This window comes from Neurospora tetrasperma, assembly GCF_000213175.1.
Source record: "Neurospora tetrasperma FGSC 2508 unplaced genomic scaffold NEUTE1scaffold_81, whole genome shotgun sequence".
Classification (NCBI taxonomy): Eukaryota; Fungi; Ascomycota; class Sordariomycetes; order Sordariales; family Sordariaceae; genus Neurospora; species Neurospora tetrasperma.
In genome coordinates, this window is record NW_009799179.1 from 3,955,872 (window position 1) to 3,978,288 (window position 22,417).

At 52.9% G+C, this 22,417-nt stretch overlaps 8 protein-coding genes across 8 annotated transcripts; 4 read left to right on the forward strand and 4 right to left on the reverse strand.

Moving 5' to 3' along the window:
- Positions 1–357: 357 nt before the first annotated feature.
- NEUTE1DRAFT_90512 (uncharacterized protein) lies at positions 358–1,694 on the forward strand (the record flags this gene model as incomplete). The annotated part of the gene is made up of 3 exons (XM_009857679.1): positions 358–631; positions 700–915; positions 1,087–1,694. The coding sequence occupies 3 exons, from the start codon at positions 358–360 to the stop codon at positions 1,539–1,541; spliced, it is 945 nt and encodes a 314-aa protein (XP_009855981.1).
- An 884-nt stretch (positions 1,695–2,578) lies between these two features.
- Positions 2,579–4,932, reverse strand: NEUTE1DRAFT_90515 (uncharacterized protein; the record flags this gene model as incomplete). The annotated part of the gene is made up of 1 exon (XM_009857680.1): positions 2,579–4,932. One exon carries the CDS (start codon positions 4,766–4,768, stop codon positions 2,759–2,761), a length of 2,010 nt encoding a protein of 669 aa, XP_009855982.1.
- Positions 4,933–5,599: 667 nt separating this feature from the next.
- NEUTE1DRAFT_90518 (uncharacterized protein) lies at positions 5,600–11,953 on the forward strand (the record flags this gene model as incomplete). The annotated part of the gene is made up of 4 exons (XM_009857681.1): positions 5,600–5,696; positions 5,776–8,305; positions 8,364–8,599; positions 8,718–11,953. The coding sequence occupies 4 exons, from the start codon at positions 5,600–5,602 to the stop codon at positions 11,549–11,551; spliced, it is 5,697 nt and encodes a 1,898-aa protein (XP_009855983.1).
- Positions 11,954–12,125: 172 nt separating this feature from the next.
- Positions 12,126–13,328, reverse strand: NEUTE1DRAFT_125849 (uncharacterized protein; the record flags this gene model as incomplete). The annotated part of the gene is made up of 2 exons (XM_009857682.1): positions 12,126–13,149; positions 13,231–13,328. 2 exons carry the CDS (start codon positions 13,326–13,328, stop codon positions 12,126–12,128), a joined length of 1,122 nt encoding a protein of 373 aa, XP_009855984.1.
- Positions 13,329–13,987: 659 nt separating this feature from the next.
- On the forward strand, positions 13,988–15,260 carry NEUTE1DRAFT_90522 (uncharacterized protein; the record flags this gene model as incomplete). Its single annotated transcript, XM_009857683.1, has 3 exons — positions 13,988–14,155; positions 14,214–14,297; positions 14,367–15,260. The coding sequence occupies 3 exons, from the start codon at positions 13,988–13,990 to the stop codon at positions 15,258–15,260; spliced, it is 1,146 nt and encodes a 381-aa protein (XP_009855985.1).
- Positions 15,261–15,651: 391 nt separating this feature from the next.
- NEUTE1DRAFT_125851 (uncharacterized protein) lies at positions 15,652–16,900 on the reverse strand (the record flags this gene model as incomplete). The annotated part of the gene is made up of 3 exons (XM_009857684.1): positions 15,652–15,873; positions 16,058–16,179; positions 16,400–16,900. The coding sequence occupies 3 exons, from the start codon at positions 16,802–16,804 to the stop codon at positions 15,777–15,779; spliced, it is 624 nt and encodes a 207-aa protein (XP_009855986.1).
- A 677-nt stretch (positions 16,901–17,577) lies between these two features.
- Positions 17,578–18,360, forward strand: NEUTE1DRAFT_125852 (uncharacterized protein; the record flags this gene model as incomplete). Its single annotated transcript, XM_009857685.1, has 3 exons — positions 17,578–17,595; positions 17,668–17,744; positions 17,861–18,360. The coding sequence occupies 3 exons, from the start codon at positions 17,578–17,580 to the stop codon at positions 18,333–18,335; spliced, it is 570 nt and encodes a 189-aa protein (XP_009855987.1).
- Positions 18,361–19,503: 1,143 nt separating this feature from the next.
- Positions 19,504–21,145, reverse strand: NEUTE1DRAFT_71839 (uncharacterized protein; the record flags this gene model as incomplete). The annotated part of the gene is made up of 3 exons (XM_009857686.1): positions 19,504–20,313; positions 20,366–20,692; positions 20,749–21,145. 3 exons carry the CDS (start codon positions 21,068–21,070, stop codon positions 19,712–19,714), a joined length of 1,251 nt encoding a protein of 416 aa, XP_009855988.1.
- Positions 21,146–22,417: the final 1,272 nt, after the last annotated feature.

The following is a 22,417-nucleotide window of genomic DNA, read 5'->3' on the forward strand; positions in this document are numbered from 1 at the left end:
ATCACGACTCTTATCACCCTGTCGAAGGTACCAGACGGGAGCTCTGAAACCGATATTCAAAGCTCAACCCACAATGACGGGAGCTCTCCCATTGGCTTTCCTCGTAGACTCGTAGACTAGGTGACCCTGGGCTTGAGTGGACGTTCAGGGGTAGCTCTGGCAGATCCAGTGATCTCGCGCCGTTTTATAGCAACCCCGGACCCCGGCCTAGCGCTGTAAACGCGCCACGCGGTTCGGCCCATCTAAAACTTCCCTCTTACATCACCATTTGAACTTTTGTCATCGCGCCTTAGGTACCGATCTTGCGATAACACACACTGCTGCATCTCTCCAACACCCCAAACAGACACAAAAACCATGAACAATTTTGGAGTCATCGAAGTCGCCAGTCAAAAGACGAAAAACGCCCCAGGATGGGCGTACGTCCCAGATACCGGCCTTACGCCCGCCGCGGCCGCCGCGCTACAACCTCTCAACCGCAAACGTGCTGCGCGCGACAAGGCCAATGTCGGCGCCCCCGATCTTACTGCCAGACAGGATGCAAAGATTCGGAAGGATCTTGAGGCACTAGACAAAGATTCACATCGGGATGCGCAAATCCCCATACCACCCAAGGCGGGTGGGACCAGAGGTGCGCAATCGTCCGAACCTTTTATCCTAAAGAGATCACGGAATTGACATGGCATGGTGTTGCAACAGCCCAAAACAAACACACACCGAACGTGCGCAAGATTCTACAATCACAAAAGACCTTTGCGAACCACTTAGACGACTATCAAGCCTTCCTGGCACTGGCCGAGAGCAATCCTCAACTCGCAGCTCAAGTAAACAAACCAACACCGACAACAACAACAACAACAACGGCAACAACAACAGCGAGGAACTCGCCCGCTCCATCGACTATCACCACCGCAAGTTCAAATAAACGCTCCTCGGCCGCGCCTAAAAGGGCAGCAGCGACGGCAGCAGCAGCAGCAGCAGGGGCAAAAGAAGAAAAGGGCGGGTCCAATAAAAAGCTCAAGACCCAACCACAACCGAAACCCGTCGCCGGCAACGACGATGTAGAGATGACCGATGGCCCTGAAGCCACAGAAGAAATCATAACCCCAGACTCCTCAGAACCATTTCCCCCACGTCCCGACACACCAACATCCCTTGAGCCCTCAACAACAGCAACACCAACAACAACAGAACAACCAAAACTCCAATCCTACCCACCAGACGGCACCATCCTACCAGCCTACAACCGACCACCACCCACTCCCCACCCAGGCGACGACGACCCTCTGCTCGTCTCGCACGTCCCTCCCTTCCCAACGGACGAGGAGCTCCGGGCGTTGATAACGGCTCCACCGCTGAGCTACCTCGAGGCGCGGGCGCAGTGGACCGAGGAGGAGGAGGGTAGATACCCGGCTCGCAGGTTTTGCGAAGTGTGTGGGTATTGGGGACGGGTGAAGTGCATCAAGTGCGGGGCAAGGGTTTGTGCTTTGGAGTGTCTGGAGGCGCATCGGGAGGAGTGTTTGGTTAGGTATGGGTTGTAGGTTTACTTAGGGTTTTTAGGCGGGAAGATAAGAGGTAAGGTAGGTAGGAGATGTGGAAGCAGACGGAAGGATGTGTCACTCACCTCGGCCAGTAGTACTCATTGATGAGTTACCATTGAGGTCCGTCTCTACTGAAAGTCTTCATCTGAAAGGCTATTTATTGATCCGCGATCGGTATCATGCATAACATGGCAACAGAAGTTGAAGAACCGAAATGCAGGCTCAGCCTTCTCTTCTGGAGTGGAATTTCCTTTGGCCGAGACGAGGAAAGGGTAACTTGACTGTTTCGGCGAGGATTAGAGCAAAGGAGGACCGCTCTACGGTACAGTTCACATATTTCGATGATAGAAGCATTGCACTGGAACACCATGCACCTGCACCCGTTGTTGAGACTCCCACTTTGAGCAACAGCACTGGGAAGCAATGCCGCATCATCGAGCATCAATATAAAGCCCATATCTTGGGTTCAAAAGGGATAAAGGTTGTCAGGGGACTCTATCAAGTTATTGCTGGAAGCGGCTAGAAAGATGCTACTTCCCACACCCCGATTAAGCTCGAGTCACAGGGCTGGATGGTATGGTAAACAGGTGGTGAAAAGTTCGGATTTTCATTTCTCGCCTTTGCACGATGGGGTCGAGTCATGTGTTCGGAACACTTTTGCGCAGTTCTCCTATACGTTATATTTACCTTCGAGTTGAGAGAAGTCAATACCTTAACCGAGAGACCAACGAATGGCTTTAGCTGGATACTCTTCACTACATCTGCTTTTCAAGGATGGATGGAGCCTTTCCAATACCACCATGTCGGACAAAGATGTATCTCATGAAGGACACTATGGGGGGATAAGCATTGGGTTATAGCAAACCAGGGAGTTAGATATACATCTGGATTTAGGGACGAGATAACATTGCCCACCTGTCCAGGAGACAGAAATAGTGCGACTTGGGAGGTATTAATACTGAATCCAGGCTTGGGGAAACAGATGAGCAATGAGCTATGAGTATTATACAATCGAGTATAATACCGAAAAACATTGTGGCAAACTGAAGAGTAATGAATATACTGAACAACCTATATGAAAGAACAACCGATATATATATGTGTGGTATCTCCCTAAATGACCAGAATCAACAACCCAGGAAAGCAAACCGAAACATGCCGTACACACCAGAAAACCATTATGATACCCAATGCTTGCTAATTCGTTAACATCAACATCAAAACACACCACCCCCAATGATAAATAACCGCTCCTCCTCTCTCTTCGCCCATTGCACCACCTTGTTTGCGCACTGTGTCATGATTCCACTCGACATATTCGGTCCCGCCACGCAGTAGAACTCAAACACGGGCGTAATCCAAGCCAGGCTCGCCGCGTCCTCGCTCACCAGATGCAAGACTTTCAGGTGCGAGTGCTTGGCGTGAATCGAAGCGTGTAAGTGGTGATAGAGCGTCATTAGGCGGCGGCGGGAGACTAGTTTTTCTGTCGTCTTTTGGGGAGAACCGTTTTCGGAAGGTGAGGAGGATGGTAAAGGGGGGGACGAGGTTTCGAAAGCAGGAGAGAGACTGGATTGGCAGCACTGAACATTTGCGCGGGATTTGTAGAGAAAGTGACTTAGTTGCCCTTGTCCCTGGCCTTGTCCTGCTTCTTTGGGGAGGGGTTTGGTATTCAAGATGGTCTCGATACGCGGCCGGCCTTGACGGGCTGCGGATTGGATGAGTGCCAGAGAACCGTTCTTGGCCAGTTGGAGGGCGAGTTTGTCACGCATGGATTTAAGTTCGAAAAAAGATTCTTTATCGGCGGAGATGAGGACTATGGCAATTTCTTCGTCTGGTGAAGTCACTGGTTTTGGTGGTGGTGGTTGTGGTGGTTGTTCTGGGTTGTTGGTGTTGTTGTCTTCCGCCGTCTCTACCGAGTCAAAAAAGCTCACATACATGTAAAGATAACCGCGGTTGTTGAAGGCTGGTAGGCACAGCGGTACCCAGTTCTCGCCGCCGCCGGCGCGGATGCCGCCAGATTCGAAAAGCATGTTGAAGATTAGCTGGAGGTCGCTTGGGTGGAGCGAGTGTTTGCGCGGCCGGATCACGCTCACTAGCTTGCCCCCCGCTACGATTAGGCCGTAGAGCAGCTTGTCGCTGCGGCACTTGAGAAAGGCATTGTTGATGGTGGCCCGGTGGGATTTGCGCAATCTTAGGCATTCCAGGGCGCCGAGGAGTGCAGAAGGAGAGCCCTTGGTGAAGGAATCGGCGAGGGAGGAGAGGAGGGATTCGGTTCCCTCCAACGGCTTTCGGAGGTCGGTTGAGGGACGATGCACAAAGATGTTCTTGAGTGTCGGAAGTGTGAGGGTGGACAGGATCTGCATATATAAAGCGTCTAGTTGACTTCGAAGCTGGGCATCGCTCTCGCCTAGTCTGCTAATGGCCACAAAGTAAAGGGGGCCTTGAGTGCTGATGACGAAGCGAGCGTTTCCGGCGGTGAAACCTAGTAGGGGGTCCTTTGCGCCTTCGTAGAAGGAGATGATGGTCTGTACGACTCCCATGTAAGAGTTGATCAGACTTGTATCGCCGTGTCGACTCCAAATGGGCTTTCCGGCGGAGGATAGGATCATGTAGTGTTTCATCTTGGATTTCCAGAGTGACAGCCGCTGCTCGTCGGTGATGCCCTTCTCGCCTAGTTCGGGGATATTATCGAACTCCTTCTCGAACCCGGCCAAGCTGTCGCACGCGCCGGTCCTGCTGGCCTCGAAGGGCTGCACAGAGGATGACTGAGTCCTCAGCAAGGACCATGCCCGGCTTCGCCTGTTAAACTCGCCAGTGACAAGATCTGCCAGGTCGCCAGGTGGGCGGAGGGTTGCGGGATAGCTCGCGACGCTCACAGTCTCGGCCAGGTCAGTGCGCGGGGAGGTATAACCGCTGGCGCTCGACTGGGGCGAGGCAACGGATCTCGTCGCGCTCGTCGCGCTCGTCGAGAAAGTGCCGCGCGATCCATCGGGAAAGGACAGAGTAGAGATATCGATGGTCGACACTTGGGTGGTGGGCTTGGAAGCGGCCGCTACGTGTAGGGCTCCAGATGCGCCATCGTCCGATAACTTGGGACTGGGACGGCGCGGTACGGGAGGGACATGATCGACCGCTTCGGTGTTGCTTTCGGGGGTGTGAGGGGGTATAATTGTGTCGTTGTTGTCGTTGGTGCCATCGTTGCTTCCGGCTTCAGTGTCCCGGTCCATTGTTGTGAGTAAGACAGTGGCAGGTCGGCGTCGACAGGTTCACCGATGTCGAGCTGGTCGAACTGGGCATTGTCGGACGCTTTCGTTCACTCTTTGGTTATTTCCGCTGGCTTATTCGCAAGTCCGCTCCATGGGGGATGGAGATGTCGGGGATCTGTGGTCCGAAAATGACGGAGCTCGGATGAGAGATGGTGGAAGTGGAAGAAAGGGGACAGACGGACCCGAAAGAATGACGACAGTGAGAGCGGTCACACATGCCATCCCCCTGTACGCCAGAAGGAAGGGGGGGTTTCAATCGCAACTCGCAACCGCCAGACCTTCCAGAATCCAAAAATGTTAGCGATAAGATAGCGGGCCGCTCCTGCAGCTGGGTGGGTGTTAGTGGGGAATATCAGTGATTGGATGGAACCCCGTTAGCGGGTGCAGGCCACGGCAGGGGGGGAATGGTGCGCTGACGAACAGCATCAACAGCGCTGCTCCACAGTGTCTTACAGATGCCCACCCTAACAACCTAACGAACAGCCTCACAGTGACACCGTCGACAGCTCCCGCCTGCTGCACCTCAACGTCCAGTCGTCGTCAACGACACGGGAACCTGGAACTGTCTGTTTGGAGTGGAAGCTACCGTGACATCTTTCAGTGGAGTTCTCTTTGGGTACCTTTGCGACTCAACACCAAAGACACCATCCATCCCGTCCCCCGTTTCCCGTCGCCCCCTCCGAGACGGCAATGACCTATAGCAGTCTGCCTAGATCAGGGGACGTCCTGTTCTCGAATCCCTAGACTCTCAAGGTCTCCTCCTCCCACCATCGCCATCACCCGCCGCCAACCATGTCTCTTGATCCTACCCGGCCGAGGTCCATCTCTCCCGAGAGCTCTGGCCGCGAATCTCCGGTACCCAAGCAATGGAGGAACCAGCTTGGGAATGGTATGTCATGTTCCTCTCCCTCCCTGGAAATATACCAACTAGAATACACCTAGCAGCTAGCTAACCAGGTGATGGACAGACGAAGTTGCGCCGAAGGACAAGAACTACCGCAAGTACGCTTCCGGCGTCGAACGAGCTCTCTCCCTGTTCGATACAGCCCTCCAAGAATGGGCCGACTACATCTCCTTTCTCAACCGCCTCCTCAAGGCACTCCAAGCTCGACCGTCCACCATCAACACCATCCCCGCCAAGGCTATCGTCGCAAAGCGTCTGTCACAATGCTTGAACCCGTCTCTTCCGTCCGGGGTTCATCAAAAGACGCTCGAGGTCTACAATTTCATATTCACAGTCATTGGCAAGGATGGTCTGTCGCGAGACCTGCCACTCTATCTCCCCGGCCTTGCGTCGGTTCTGTCGTTCGCCTCCCTTTCCGTCCGGACCCCTTTCCTCGACCTGCTCGAACGCCACTTCTTGGGTGTAAACCCGCGATCCCTACGGCCTGCCTTGAAATCGATCATACTTGCTCTTTTGCCAGGCCTAGAGGAGGAAACCAGCGAGGACTTTGAGCGCACATTGAAGCTTATGGAACGCGTCAAGGCCGCTCTCCGCCCACCAGAAAGCGAGACAATAACGCCAACTCACTCCTCTGGCGACGACTTCTTCTGGCAGTGTTTCTTTCTGGCTTCCATAACCGGGCATAGCAGGAGGACGGGGGCCTTGGCATACCTTATGCGCGCCTTGCCTGAACTGGGACATCAGTTACATTCCGATGGCTACAAGGCTGAGACTCGCAATGGCTTGGATCCCGAGGTTTCTGCCAAGTTGGTACAGCTGGTAACGTCTCCCGAGCCAGGATTGCTGATCCGCTGCTTTGCTGCCGGTTTGGCCGATGACCAGATCCTTATTCAACGTGGCTTTCTTGATTTGCTCGTTACCCATCTTCCGTTGCACTCCAAGGTATTGCAAGCCAGGGCCAAGACCGACGACCTAGAACTCCTCCTGAAGACCGCAGTTGGGGTAACGACCCGGAGAGATATGAGTCTAAACAGGCGGCTGTGGACCTGGCTCCTTGGCCCCGAGCCGACAGTCGCACACGAGGGCGAAGGCGGCCCCGACTCTCCCACAACTACTGCAAGCACCCCTGCCTACTTTATGTCGAGGACCAGCTACTTTGAAGAATTTGGGTTGCGACCCCTGACCCGGGCCCTACTCGGCATGATCAAGGCTAGTAGAGTTGGGAACAATCCGGCAGACCGGGCGAAGCCATATCGTATCTGTCTTTCCTTGATGGACAGGTGGGAAATTGGCGGCTTGGTTGTGCCTGAGGTATTTCTTCCCATTGTTGACAGTGTCCGAGACTTCAAAGCAAAAGCAGACAGCAAATCAGACTTCACCGAGGTGCTCCGGAGTGCAAGTGTTTTCTTTGACGGAGTCGAGAGCGGGTTGATATACAGCGAAATTCTCAACCTCGTGGCGCAGGCTATCAGTCCGGGCAAACTCTCAGTGACTGATCGTAGCGACAAGCTTGACCTTGTCAAGTTCATTCTCGGCCATTTCAACGTCAGCGAAGAAGAGATGATAACCATCCATGCTCCGCTTACGGTGCTCTCCATCTTATGCATGATCGAGGAGTTGAAGGAGAGTGATGCTTATGCGACCACTCTGCTACCAGACGGTACGACTTTGTTGGTCCAGGCTTTAACAATAGCTGCAAGCTTGTTGGAGCTCGTACCAGAACGAGCGTTCCCGACTAGCGCGAAAGCTAAGGCTATCGAGTCCAAGGTTTTGGCCGGAATCCCGAATGTTGAACTGCTGAAGAAGATCAAAAACTTCTACCACGCCGAACAGGGAAACTTGGAGGCCACCTCTCCCCCATTTGTACCGCAGAATGTGGCGGAACTCTTGTTGCAAAAAGCTTGCGACATGAACTGTGAGAGTTTCAGTCAACGCGAGTCCGGCCCGACTGTCGCTGCAAAGAGCAAAGTTCTCTTGCTTCTTCTCACCAAGACACCTCACAGATCGTTCCTCGATACGAAGAAACTTCTTGCTTCCATTCACGAATGTCTGTCATCAGATGCTTTTATTACCTTTACCACCTATTATTCCCTATTAACCCTTTCTACCCACCTTTATTCTGCCGACCGGGTTTCCCATGTGGACCTGTCTGAGTTGGTTAGTCCTTTGGTACGCCACGCATGGAGCTTTTTATCATCGTCAGAGCCGAAGTATCACGTTGAGACGGTCCGAAGTCTTTGGTTACTCCAGACGGCTCTGACACCAACCAATCGAGACATCGAGGCAGCCATATGTTCTCTAATGCTGGAGAAAGATGTTTCAGGCACATTTATCCAGCGTCCTGCTGACCCCGGAAGGAGCTTCAGTGTGCTCTGGTCGCATAGTCTTCAAGATAACCCCTCTGGAAGCGATCGCCGAGGACCCAAGACCCCCATCTTTGACGCAAAGGCGCCGCCACGTCTTGGTGGTATAGATAATTACGAAGTCATGCTTACCCGCCCGTTATTCCTAATGTTAGATGCGCTCACCGATGAGCGGACGCAGCTGTTCATGACAGTCAAGAGTTGGCTGAGCAGCCTAGTCGGAATAGACAAGTATGACCCCAGGCCTTCTGGGTCACAAGTCACAGCTTGCTAACGCCTGTGCTCCCAGAATTTTCAACATCTTCGTGTCCAGGTTCGCCGAGCTATCATGTCTGAGGCGCCAAACAACCTCGGCTGAAGCCAAAGCTGTTCACAAATTCTCTGAAGAGGATGATGTGGAGCTGGCTGTGTATTATCTTCGCTCCTTATCCAATGTCTTTCGCTTCACCCCTGATAGCATTTGGGCGTTCCTTGCGAAAAAGACTATCCGCCCAGATTCTTACTTCCCATCATTATCTGAGATTAGTACGTTTATATCCCATTCGGGCGTCTTGCACATGAAAGCTAACCAGATCAGCCGGATCCGAGGATGATCTGACCTTCCAGGAGTTTTTCCTCAAGGTTGCCATGCAATGCATGGCAGACGTCAACACTTTGAACGACGAAAGCTCCCAAACAAGGGTGACACAGCTTTATCGTTCAGCATTGGGCGTCATGCACCCTATCCTGGTGAACCCCTATGCTGAACCACTAGCACAGTTGCACCTTGAGAACCCTCTCATCGATATGCTCACCCAGTCACTTTCAGGTCCGGAGCCTTACGTCCAGACCTTGCTTCTGGACGTTGTCTTTGCGGCCCTCAAGCTACGTGAGTTAGCACCAGTTGAACTTCCAGAATCACCAACCGCAGAGAAACGTGCCGCGAGTGTTACGGCAGACTCGGCTAAAGCCTTCCGAGCTGTGGCTGGAGGGAAACCACCATCCGCTCTTCAGCCGCCTCCACCCACGCTGCTAAAGTGCATCCTTTCCGGACTCAGTGCACCCAGCAGCCGACACGTCTTGGATAGCTGGATTAGCTTTCTCGCTGAGTGCCTACCGCTTTACTCAGACTCAATCTTTCAAGTCCTGATTCCCTTGGTCGAGACACTCTGCAGTCAGATTTCCACCACCTTCAGCCGTTTACAGCAGCTCTTCCGAGCCTCCGACGAGCCTCAAACGCACAGTCAGATTGGTCCCGAGACTACCTTAATCTCCCTACTGAATGGCCTCGAGCAGGTACTGGCAAGGGGACACGACAGGCTACTGGCTGAAGAGGCCAGAGCCCAGGTTGTCAAGAACCCAGACCAGCCTCAAGGCTTTTTCGGCAACATGGTTTCCGGTGTCTTCTCATCCGACACACCGCAGACCCGGAGCGCCACAGCTAACGACCGACTTACCGTCCTTCTGGCCTTCCAAGATGCGGTGCGTATCTGCTTCAAGATCTGGTCCTGGGTTCAAGGGAGCGATGCCTCCCTGCAAGACAACTCTTCGGGTGCTTCGTTCAACTACACCTCTTTACGAATGAGAAACCGAGCGCGGAGGCTCCTTGAGCATCTTTTTGCTGCTGAGACGCTAGAGTGCTTGGAAACGGTGATTGGGATATGGAGGGGTGCACTGGATAGTTCTGATACGTCCAAGGCTGCCGAGGTGTTCAATCTCTTGCCTGCCCTTGATGGATCTCGGCCGCAGCATACAATCCCGGCACTTTTCAACGCTATATATAGCAGGACTAACCCGGGCGCGCTGGATCCCTCAAGGAGGTCGACACTTACTATCGAGCTGCAGGATACAGACGTGGTGATTTTCTTGGTTGACTACGCACGCACTCTGGAGGATGATGCGATGGATGAAATATGGCAGGACTGCATGATCTTCCTGAAGGACCTCCTAGGCAACCCGTTGCCTCATCGCCAGGCGTTGCCGAGTTTGTTGGAATTTGCTGCGATCCTGGGTGAGAAGGTGGACAACACCAACTTTGGAGAACAGAGGAAGATGCGTCGTGAACTGGCAGATCTCTTCCTTCGTCTCCTAGCGGCTATCTTCACTACACGGCCAACCAGCTTCGTGGAAAACTCTTCGACAAGCTACTCTTCATCCACTACCAACCTTCTTCTCTCGGAAAAGAAGCCAAATGAGGCCCCTCGGACGCTTTCCGTAGCAGCCATCCGGACTCCATTCGAACGCGCAGACGATGTCGTTGGGATCCTCTCCAACATCGTTCCCAACCTGCCCAAGATCCTCGTTGAGAATGACCGTATCCTCACGGCTGCCACCTCCATCTCGGCCAACGTGATCGGCCCAACGCTGCGGTCCAAGTTCTTCCCCGACACCGTGTCAAAGAACACCCTGGTGTTGCTCCACCAACTATCCCGCCTTCCCAACAACCAAAAGTCCTGGAAGAAGGACGTTGCCGATGCCTTCAACGATTCGCGCTTCTTCAGCTCCAACCTAAGCCTCGTGCAAACCGACTGGCTGCCCCTCCTCAAGCAATGGACCGTCGCAGACAAGGAACGCATGCCCGAAATCCTCGGCCGCATCACCCCACCCTCAACTGCGGGCATTGTCTTTGGCGTCGGCGCCACCTCCGCCCGCCTCGAAGCCGACCGCAAGACGCAACTCAACCTGCGGCGCATCGCCACCGTCATCCTCGCCGCCACCGACGACACCTTCGTAACTGAGCTGCCGTCCATTCTCGACAAGCTCGTCGAGCTCCTCGGCGCCACCGCCACCTCCTCCCCTTCCTCCACCACCCGCGCCGAAGTCTACATGGTCATGCGCGCCCTCGTCCTCCGCACCAGTGCCATCCACCTCGCCCCGCTCTGGCCCGTCGTCAACGCCGAGCTGCACGCCGCCATCTCCTCAGTCGTTGCGCCCGACCACTCCGCGCCCAGCGACACGTACGGCAACCCGGCCGTCATGCAAGCCTGCAAGCTTTTGGATTTGCTTGTCTGCGTCGCGCCCGATGACTTCCAGTTGCATGAGTGGTTGTTCGTCACCGACACTATCGACGCCGTCTACCGGCCCAGCGCAGCCGGTTATCAGCCCGTGGCACTAGTGGATGAAGTCTCTGAGGAACTCAACGGTGCCCTTGTCACTCCCCACGCCCACCACTCCCACTCCCGCTCCCTATCCGAAGCAGGAGCCGCAGCTCTAGGCCTAGACCCGTCCTCGCTCCATTCCCCCACGGATGGAATCGACGGTCAAGGTCAACCCCTTCGCCGTCCCCTGCTGGGAAATCTCCCAGGTCAAATCTCCGACGAAGTAGGCATGGAGCGCAAAGACGAACTAGTGGCCAAGGTGCTCCGGCCGTTTTTCGGACAGCTGAGTATCTTTGCGTTTGAGACAACGTACAAGATGACGGAAGTGGACTGGGAGGGGTGCGTGAATGGATTATTGAGGGATCTGTTTGATGAAAGGAGTGTGGTGAAGGCTCTTTAGGACCGGGCCGGCTTTGCGTATGGTGGTGGTGGAGCGGCGGGGTTGAGGGATGTGAGAGAGTTGAGAGGGAGGGAGAGGGAGGGGAGGAGTAGGTCGAGTTCGAGGTCGGGAACGGTAAGGTCTAGGGCGGAAAGTAGGTGGTGGTGGGATGGCAGTAGTAGGTAATTGGGATGGAGGATGCTTTGAGCGTTTCAAAAAAAGGGAGAAGTAGGTTTGAGTAAAGTCTGACACTGTTTGGTTTACGTACTAGAGGTAGCGTATTTTGTTCCTTGATGGTTGTTTTATGCCTTGTACAATATCGATAGAGGGGGTGTTTGTTTCCCGTCTCGTTGATCTCCTGACAATGACTCCTGACGGTGGTGGTAATAAAGAAGGCCATCAAAATGGGAAAGAAAATCTCTTACAATATATGCATGCTCGTGTCACATCCGTCCAACGTCCATTGTCCATATCATGTCCTGTTCCTTAAAATTCTGTCCCAATCCCGAGGCTTCATCAGCCACCTGGTTCCCGAGCCTAACCATAGTACTCCGGGAGATCCTACTTGTTTTCCTTCCCATGGCCGCAGTGATTGCTAGTTGTTGTGCGATGAGCGTCTCCTTCGTTTTCGCTTCCTTTTTTCGGCGTTGTCCACTTTGGAGGTGTCGACTTCGATGTCCTGGGCGTAGGAGGTGTCGTAAGCGTCATGGGCCTCCGACGCCTCCTTTGGCGCCTCGGGGAGTAGCTCTGGTATTGTTTGCTCCTGGTCGTCATCCTGTTTCCTCTTCTTTTGCCCCCTATTTTCCTCGTACTGCTTCTTTTCCTCCTTGTCGGCGTCAATATTCCCCGGCAAATAAGCCACCAGCGCCTTGCTTGCTCCCTTTTGACAATACTGAATCACGTCAATCTTTGGAGCACCCTCCGGTACCAGAGCGGCAATCTGGTTCAAATCGCTTTGTCTTGGCAAGAACAGCGCCTGCGGCAGAATGCGCTTTTGCTTCTGCGTCGATGGGTGCTCCTCCTTTTCTTCTTCCGGCATCGTACATGCCTTGTACAGCTGCTCCAGGTTATACGGCTCCATCTTGCTAAGATCGAAAACCTCCTGATCGCGGTACGAGACGCCACCCCAGGGCGGCGAGGCGAAGACGAGACACTCTTCTAGCTTGAATCCCGCTAGGAGGCCATCCAGTTCCTCGTTGTCATCCTCTTGTTCCTGCCCCTTTGCCGCCTCTCCACCCTCCCTTCCCCTCCCCTTGGTGCCCCTCGTCTCCCAAAACCTTTTCATAACCTCAAAGCAGTCACCATGCACCCACGTAATCTTATCGAGCACATCATACACTTCCGCATTATGCTGGGCGCAGGCCAGCGTCGACCTGTCCTTTTCGATAGCAATGATGCGATCCCATCTCCCAGAGGAAAGAGCAAAGGCAATCACGTTGCCTCCGGCGCCGCCGAAGAGGTCGATTAACACGCGTTTTCCGTCAGCGATGGGGTGAGTGGAGAGGTCCCGTGCGATGCGCGTGGCTACCGGTTCGGGCGTGACGCCGAACCAGGCAGAGTCGGTTAGGTGGATGTCGTAGTCGTAGAATTCGAAGATTGAGAAACGTTGGTGCCAGTATCTGAAGTGGGGTGAGAGGGGTGTTAGTGAGATTTGGATTGGGGGATGAGGGACGGTGACGAGAGGGGGGGAGTTTACTTACTTTTGGATGTCCCAGGGTACTTCACCGAGTTTGGTGTAGTGGTGACAATTTTCGTCAAGAGGGAACTTCTCCCCTTTCTTGAGAAGTTTGGGACCCATGCTCCTGATGACTGTGACAGGCTTGGAGGTATTGAGTTTTGTATTGTTCGGATTGGTGTTGGTCTTGGATTGTGAATCCTGATTTGCTGTGGTAGACTGGCTGAGATTGGGGATCGGGACGTTTAGCGACAAATCAGTTGACCTTCTTTCTTCTTGCCTGTATCTCCAGGAATGATGTGGTTGAGAAATTACGGACAGATCCGATGGAAAGACCAAATGGTTGTGAATTGAGTCAAGAAGTGAACCTGAGATGGATGTAAAGAAGTACTCGATACCCGGAAGGCGCCGCGGTCTGGATGTACTGTGTAAGTCACAGGGACTAGACTAGTCCAGTCTTTTTCCCCAATTCAGGAAACCCACCTAGATTTGCGCAAACCCCACAGCGTGCCTGGAATTGGGAGCTTTGACCATCAAGGTCCACGCCAGGAGGAGCACTGGGCTGAAGTGGGGCTCGCTCTTGCTGCTGTCGTTCATCAACGTCCACCGTGACACGGAAGCTCCGAGTGCTGTAAATGCCAGGGTCGCTTCCTTCATGCCGTGGACTTGCATTTCGACTCTCTGACGATCAACATCCAAATCGCGGATGACCACCAATCTTTGAACTAACCCAACATTCGTTCGGACTTCACAGCATAGCATAGCATACAACAATGACAACCATGTTTAATGCCCTCAACCGCTTCATATCCCGGCTCGACGGCGATGCGGCCACGTCCAAGGAGAACCAGCCTGGCGGATTTGGCTTCCAAGTGCTGCGAAACACCAACCCAGACCTGGCCATTGAGCCATGGTTTGACTTTGTCGTTGGAATCAATGGGCGCATGATTGTATGTTCGAAACCGGTTCATTCCAGAGAGCCACGAGTCTAACAAAGCTCTGCTCTAGGACGACTCTGACCCGAGGCTCTTTGCCCAAGAGGTTCGAAACTGTGCTGGCGGGGTTGTACAGCTGGGACTTTGGAGCGCAAAGGTATTTCACCATCATGAGCATGCCAGGTTTTTGACACGCAATGCTGACACCTTTTTTCCTCCTTCACAGGGCCAAAGAACTCGAGCACTCCACATCCCCGTTCCCGCCGACACTGCCTCCCTCGGCCTTACCCTCCAATGGACTGCCCTCTCCGTCGTTACCAACATCTGGCACGTCCTTGACGTCCCCGCCAACTCTCCCGCCGACGTCGCCGGTCTTCTCCCGTATAGCGATTACATCCTGGGTACCCCCGAGGGTGTCCTTCACGGCGAGAGCGGGCTCAGCGAGCTAGTGGAGGACCATATTGACCGGCCCCTGCGTCTTTACATCTACAACAACGAGTACAATGTCACCCGCGAGGTGACCATCCAGCCCAGCCGGGACTGGGGTGGTGAGGGTGCCCTCGGCTGCGTCTTGGGCTACGGCGCTCTGCATCGGCTGCCAGCGCCCCTGAGCGAGCCTGTGCACGCCCCCGGCGAGACCATGTTTGACGGCGACTCGGAGCAGCACGGACACGTCGGACAGCAGCAACAGTATCAACAACAACCCCAGTACGGATACAACCCGAGCGCACCACCAGCAGCTAGCCAATACGCCCCCGCCACTGCGACTTTCTCTCCGCCACCACCCGTCGGCGGTGGTGAGTTCCTCATACCAGCGCAAATGGTCGGCACACCACCACCCCCAGCAACACAGTTTGGCGGCGCGGTCGCTTCTGCTCCGCCTAGGGGGAAGAAGAAGGAGAGACCGGCGAATAGGGGAGGGTTGGGCTCGATGGATGATTACTTCAAGGAGCAGGAGAAGAAGAGTAGGGAATTGGATAATGCTCCTAGCAGGAAGAACACACCAGTACCGCCGCCGCCAATGGGAGGTCCTCCCAAGGGTGGACCGCCCAAGACAGTGTCGTCACCGCCGCCTGGCAGTGCGCAAGGCGAAGATACGGCTGACCGAGGCGAGAGCTAGTGGCTTAATGTGGAGTATTGGGAGAAGTTTTAGTCTAGGAGTTCGTGGACGACACCTGGGATATGATGATTACAGATACCCAGGGCTGGGACTTGGTGACTGTCTTTGACAATGGCGGTGGACCTTCCGTCCAGTACTTGGCTTTGGGGAACTTGCGGGCATTGAATTTAGTTGAAGAATTCCGTCACCTGGCGTCATGACAGGCCTGAAGTTGGTGTGGCTATAATAGGACCCCTCACGGTAGTATACTTTACACTAGTGTGATCATGTTCAGCGAGGGGGAGAAGGAAGTAGAATAATCCAGCTTGAAGCATCATTTGTACATTCTGTAGATCGAAACGAAGAAAGGTATAATAAATGCCAACCTATTTCAAGTTACCCTCCCGCCTTTGTTTTGTCTTCTGCTGGCTCCTTTAAGATCTTGGACGGTTCTGTTATTGTTTGCTTGCTTGATCGCTTGCTTGCTTGCTTGCTTCCTTCCTTCATGTTCCCGTCTTTCGACCATTTCCCACTCATTTACCTGCATCTGTTTATCAACCCCTGAATCGCAGGACAATCCTCCCCATCCCCGCTGGTGCACTTTTGGACCCCCTCGCTCATTCGCTCGCTCATCCTTGATTGATTTCTGTTCTAGTTGATAAAGTTGACGCAGAAGAAATGCAGAATCAAACTACAGACCAGGTAATCGGCAAAGGCTCTATAACCGAGACCAAGTCAGTCAAAGTTAGCACAGCTATCCCACCAACACTATATAACCCAGACATTCCTCCTGCATAAGAACCCCGTATTTTACGTACCGTTCAGGCGACACCGAAGGGAAATCACTCTTGTTTGCCTCGGTCGTCTGGATCCGTAGCGAGGCCGTCAGGACGAATTGGCCGACTGTTGCTGAGAAGCCGGAGAGGAAGGCGTTGAAGGGCTGTTTTGTGAGACGACGACCATTAGTCAGCCAACGCTTGCTTCTCTTCTGCTGATGTTTCTTGTGTGTCTGTCTTTTGGCTTTCTTTCGATCCACCATTGAAACTGTTCGGGGAAGGGGGGGAAAGGATCGCGAGATACACCGGGTTGGGAAGGGGGGGTCTGTTGTGTTGGGACTGATGGTGGGAACCCTCGGAGGAGGCGAAAGAACGACGACGTACATAATTGCCAGCCAAAACACAATACAAAAACTGTAACCCGCCCACTACCACCAAGAATGCCATGAAGGCATCAAGCAGCTTGGTCCGCTGCGGCGTTGTGTCCTGGTAGTGTCTCAAAAGGTTGCTGAAGACTTTGTTCCATGCTTGTCCCCCCGCCGCCGCCGCCGTCTTGTCAATGTTGCTGCTGCTGCTCTTGCTAGTAGTCCCACTGGCTTTTGTGGTAGAGGTGCTAGTAGTGGGCTCAATCTGAGTGCTGGTAGCAAAGGCATTGGTTGTCGTGGCAATGGGAGGAGCGGAATCTTTGGGTTGGACTTTGGTTGTGACTGTTGCTGATGGTGTCGTCGAGGTTGCTGAAGGGGTGGGGGAGACGCCGCGGGCGGCCGCGTTCTTGCGCTTTCCACCCATTGTGTCGGATTGTTATGATTGTTTGGGGATTATGGAACGTTTCGATTAATTCGTGTGTCTCTGCGCTGTTGCTGGCAGGTGGTGTTGGTACGGGATGGTTGATTTGAAAATTCGTTGTCGCGATGTTGTTGAAGCTGTTATGGTGTTGGTTTGTGTAGGTACCTTGACGGGAGCTTCCGATTCCACACACTGCTCGCTGTGTCCAGTCGCTAAAACGGCCACGAAGCTTCATCTGGCTGTCATCATCGGGGACAGGGGTACAATACAGTACTTACGAAGGTCGCACACGCCCGCAATGCTTGTGTTTGTTGAACACTGTGGGGAGATATCAATTGGAACTGGCGCACGGGCCAGGCGGCATGGGTGGGGAGAGAAGGGATTGGATGGAACTGATTGGGGACCTGTTTCCAAGTCGATAGAGCGCTCCCATGCCATGCATAGGTCGTGGAGAATTGGTGTCGAGAGTGGAGCAGGGCCTTGCTTGTTCAACTTCACTTCAGTTCTCTGCAGAACAACATCCTATGACTGATCACTGCGAAAATGAGTTTGAGTTTTTGATGTGATTTGGTGTGATCTGGCTCAACATCAATCACGGGTATTGAGTTATAGTCTTCCTCTCTTCAGCTCACCCGGTTTTTGAATCTCGCGCACTTCTGCCGTCCGAATTCTCAACCTTCCGATTGGGGACCCTTTGTTGACTTACACCCCCCCGGCGACGACATCCACTCACAACTAACCACTATCCCTTACACCACAACTATCAACATACAATTATGGCCTCCATACTTGAGGTGTGTCACTTCCTCACCAAATCTCAATACCACAGTCTCAGGAATAGCTAACGGAAATACAACAATACCCAGGCCCTCCAGCCCCACCCAGAAGACCATCTCCACCTCCGTCTTCACCGAGCCCGCTCCGTCATTCTCACCAGTCAAGAGTACATACTATTTTCCCTCCCTCCCCTTCTCCCCGCCCTCTCTTCCCGTTTCTACCCACCAGCTCTTTCCAGTCGGCCAGTCAGTCCACCAGATTTATTAACAGTTAGGTCCCCAGACTAGTAGAAATCCGCGCCGCCCAACGGACCTTTGAAGGCGCCTACATGCGCACCGCCCTCTCACAATTTTCCTTTGCGCTCATCATCCTCAAGATCTTCACATCGGAATTCTACCCCATCGGCGCTTTGTTCGCTGTGTACGGAGCTGCAGTCATGTTGGTGGCAATCTATCGGCGATATGAAGGAAATCGACAATTTTTTGATCAGGAGGTGGAGGAGGACTTGGATGACGACGAACGGCATGGGACCGGGCCAGCGACAGCGACAGGGTTTGATGGACAGATGCGACAGGGTGATGCCGGGCTGGTAGTTGATGGAATGGGAGGAGGAGGACAACGGCTGGAAAGGAGAAAGACGGTCATGGTAGTCAAGAAAAAGTTTAGGACCAGCACGAATAGTGTGGCGTTGTTGACGGGGTTGAGTTTTGCGGCGTATGTTACGTTGATGGTGTTGTTGTGGGAATTGAGTCGATAAGATTAAGCTACGCCGCTTGGAAAAGCTTTCCTTGGATCACTTTGTTTCCCGTGTGTCTCGCGAATGATTTCATGCAAGTATATATAGCATTTACATGGCATTTCCTGTTTGGACTAAGCGCTCATATACATTATTTCGTGCGCATCTCTGCGGCAAGTCTGAAATGCGAAGCAAGTATGGTATCAGATTCCAGTGAAATAATCATGGGGATAATTCTTCCAGAGCAATGAAATAATTGCCATGAAAATGCCCGTTGATTACGTCGAGCCAAAACATAAATAAGTACAAAGCAAGAAGAAAAAAGGCAAGAAAAAAGTTGTAAAGCCAAACAAAAAGATATATAAGCCAACAATGAATCCAGCTATAATCCGTGTACCGCTGCAAATTTTGTTACCCGTCCCAGTCGCTGATCATGGTATGAAAAAACGGAAGTTTATCGCCTTGTTAGTTTTACCAGAATATTAAGAAAGAGAAACAAAAAAAAAAATGACAAAAACAAATTCTGAACAAAAGGAGAAAGTATTATCAAGTAACGGACGAACAAGACGCCAATGGCAATATCACCACGTGAGCAGCGCTTCACCAAATTGCTGCTCTTCTCTTCTCCCCAAGCCGTCAGGTCGTTCACGCCGTTCCGTGTGTCTATCCCGTCCCGCTTCCGTTAGAATTTCTCCGAGAAATATGGTCAAGTGTGAAGCAGTGGTAGAGGTCCATCCAGAAACTGTACCCGAGTCCTTGAACCAATGTCTGAAGTCTCCTCTTGCTCCGTCATTCCCTCTTTTTCGATTTGAGGACCTTAGATAAACGGTAACCCTTGTACGCACATTGAGTCGCATGACCAGCCAAGCCCACTTCAATTTGACGATGGTGGTTTCATGGCGGTTGTACTGGTCAAAAACTCGATCTCATCGTAACAAGATTGGGTAACCTTGTAAGATATCATCACGTCTCGGCCTGTCTCATGTGATGTATCTCGTGCCGCAATAACCCCATTCGATGTCACTGGGCACTCGGTTTCCCGATTCTCTCTCATGCATCTGAGAGTTCGGGGGGGCAAGCCTTTTGATTAGTGGGGGTTGACTGGGAACCTTTGTCGAGTACCACAGGGGAACGTCTTCAGCCGAGCCGCATTCTTTCCGCAAGACTGCCATTTTGCACCCAGAAAGGTAAAACGCGGATATCATGAATTGGTGGCCGTGAAACAGAGGTCTTGACTTTCCAGAACCCGATAGCCATCAGAAGATGTCTAGCAACCAAATTCAACCAAGCTTGAACTCAAAGTTGATTCTAACTCTGTAACGCACCAACTTGCCTGCCATTGTACTTCAACATGTCGTGGCCCGAATAGTGAGCCTTTGTTAGTGGGAATTCAACCCCTACATCCCATGGCCCTGCTGGTCTCCTCCTTCCCCATACCACGCAGAATAGCCTTCAGCAGGCTTGGAATACTGGTAAGGTTGCTGCCACGATGCATAACCGGTCGGGGGAACAGCTCCAGCTGAGACGGCCGGATGGGGATCCTGACTTGTTCCTGAGACGGTATCAATTCCAGGCATGATATTGGCAATTGGGGAAGGGTAGATATCACTGGAAATGGCAGACGACTTGCGATCGTAAGGGCGACCGCCACCGCCCGTTTGTGAGGCTGGGGGATATTGCTGGCTGGCTATGCCCTCACCGCCGCCGCCAAAAGACATGGAGCGAGAGGAAGGGACAGGGTAACCGGATGATGACCATGTTAACTCATCCCGCGAGGATTCGGAGCCCATGGATGTTGCTGACCAAGTGGCTGATTGGGGAGCGTGCGGCGTGTAGGGGGGGAAGGCGGGGGTGATGGGGGATTCACTCGTGTAGGATCTCCAATTCGGGTTTATATCGTTCGGTTTCGAAGTATTCGGACCGGCGTCATGGGAAATCCAGTTGGCCATGCCGTGATGGCCAAATTCGTAGGATCTAGTGCTTGTGGCACTTGGGGGAACTGTAAACTTGTCAGTAAGATCCACACCATGTCTGTTTGGTTTTTGACCTACTCTTGGGATCTGGGGTGTACTCTTCCCTACCCGAAGGCTTCATGGGGGGTGGCATGTTCGTGATTGATGCTAGTGACAAATGCGGATAACTTGAATGACTGTGAACTTCTGAGAGGGCCCCGCTCTGTATCGCCGGTGATGACGATGTGGACGTGATCTTAGGCCCAGTAGAAGACCGTTGTGCCGACTTTTGTCGGGTTTCTTGCGAGGGTTGTTGGTCCACTGGGTAGAAGGTGCATTCTTTCTTCAGGCGAATGCAGTTGACACATCGAGCCTGTACGTCGTTCTGGGATGGAATACACCTAATCTTCCTGCGACGACAATGTCCTGCATTTACGGTCAGTGCACACGCAAGAGTTACTTTGGTCTTGACTAGAACTTACCGCATGCAACAGATGTCCGATGATATCCTAGTTTGTTCCTCCTTTTCTCTCCTGAAAGCAGACCTTGGTCGGGCGTCGTTGGATCTCGCGGGGTGGGCGGCGGTTGACTTGTTTGCGATGCAGACATTGAACGCTTCGACTTCGTCGCAAACGGATAAGAGTCCGATCGATCTCTGCCCATATCCGGGCTGTGTCTAAGATCCATCCCTGAGGACCCTGGAGGCGGAACGGAATAAGGCATGTACCCGGAATGTTGGATATCCATATCTGTGCCGTTCTGTGACGGTGGCGGAGGATACTGAAATGACATCGTGTCTGTCATGGGTACTGACAACACAGCAGGATATATAGCGGAGTTGCCAGATAGCCAGCCTTCAACTATGGGTTTAACAAGGGGCAAATGGGCGGTTTCCATCAAACAATCCTGCTCTGAGTCGTTCTACTAGCTGAACGGCGGACTTCAGGGTTGCCGCACGTTTCAGCATCAAATAAACGAGAGATGGCGGGAGGCGGGTAATGACCGGAATTGCGGATGTAGTGATCTATCGTGACTGAATACCGTGGCTCTTCAATGATCGGTGCTGATTCTCCGCGTCTGGGGTAAGGGTATCTATGTGCAAACGCCTTGAGGAGAGGAATATGGTTAGCGGGTGGCCTGAGATGCCAAAACTTGGGCCATGGGTCAAAGCCAGTGGAAAGAGATAAGCATAAACTAATGTGGGTATTGGATATATGAAAGGGGAGTGCAAGAAGTACCTCTTTGAATAATCAGAGTAGATGAGCCGAAGAACATGTAGCGAGTAGGCGGGCCAATGAAGATGGCAAATTATTTGGTACTTCCGGAATAAGAGGACCAGAGAAATATGAGCGGCGTTGGACACACCCTTTTTCTGATCTTAGTTGGGCTGAAGGGCAGTAGCAGCGGCAACTCTCTGAGCGATGTTGATGCAAGGTGTTGACGCAGCAACAAGGAGTCGGGCTATATTCGATGTTGGATATTGCTACACCTAGATATGAGCTTGTGCCAACGGGAGGTGGAAGCATATCAGTGATCCGATGCGTCTACCTACCTTTAGGTATACTAGGGAAATGCGGGTGGTTCCTCGAGAAGCCGACGCCTGCTGACTGCAGTTGAGGTTCAGGGAGTTTTTCTACCGTGCTGAAATGCACAAGCGAGGAGATGCTTGGTCTGAAACCGGAGCCCTAAGATATCCCGTTGGTCGGGTTAAAGGCTTCACACCCCTGATGTGATAGTCTGTGTATATCGATGAAATATATTTATGTCCTAGCCAAAATATGGTCAGTAGTCAAGGTAACAGATTCCGTCGCCGCCGTTTGTGGACATTTCCCACCAGCTGGCGCTGGATGTTGTTTTAGAAGTTGTAATTCCGCGCTTCCAGGTTTTAGCAGAGGCGAAGAAAGAACTATTAGCCGCACGTATGATGGACGAGCGTATAGTGCTTGTGCGTTAAGATACTGCAATCGATGATGCCCAGCTGCAACTTGCAAGGGGAAACGGTCGAATCTGGCTGTGTGAGGGAGGGTTCCGGCAGGCTATGAGGCGTCGGCCACTTGCATATGTCAAAGGAGCCGCGCCAAGTTGAGCAATACTGGGATCTAGGCAGCTTCGTCGGCTAATCTGGTGTCGACTGCACAAGTGATTTCGCAG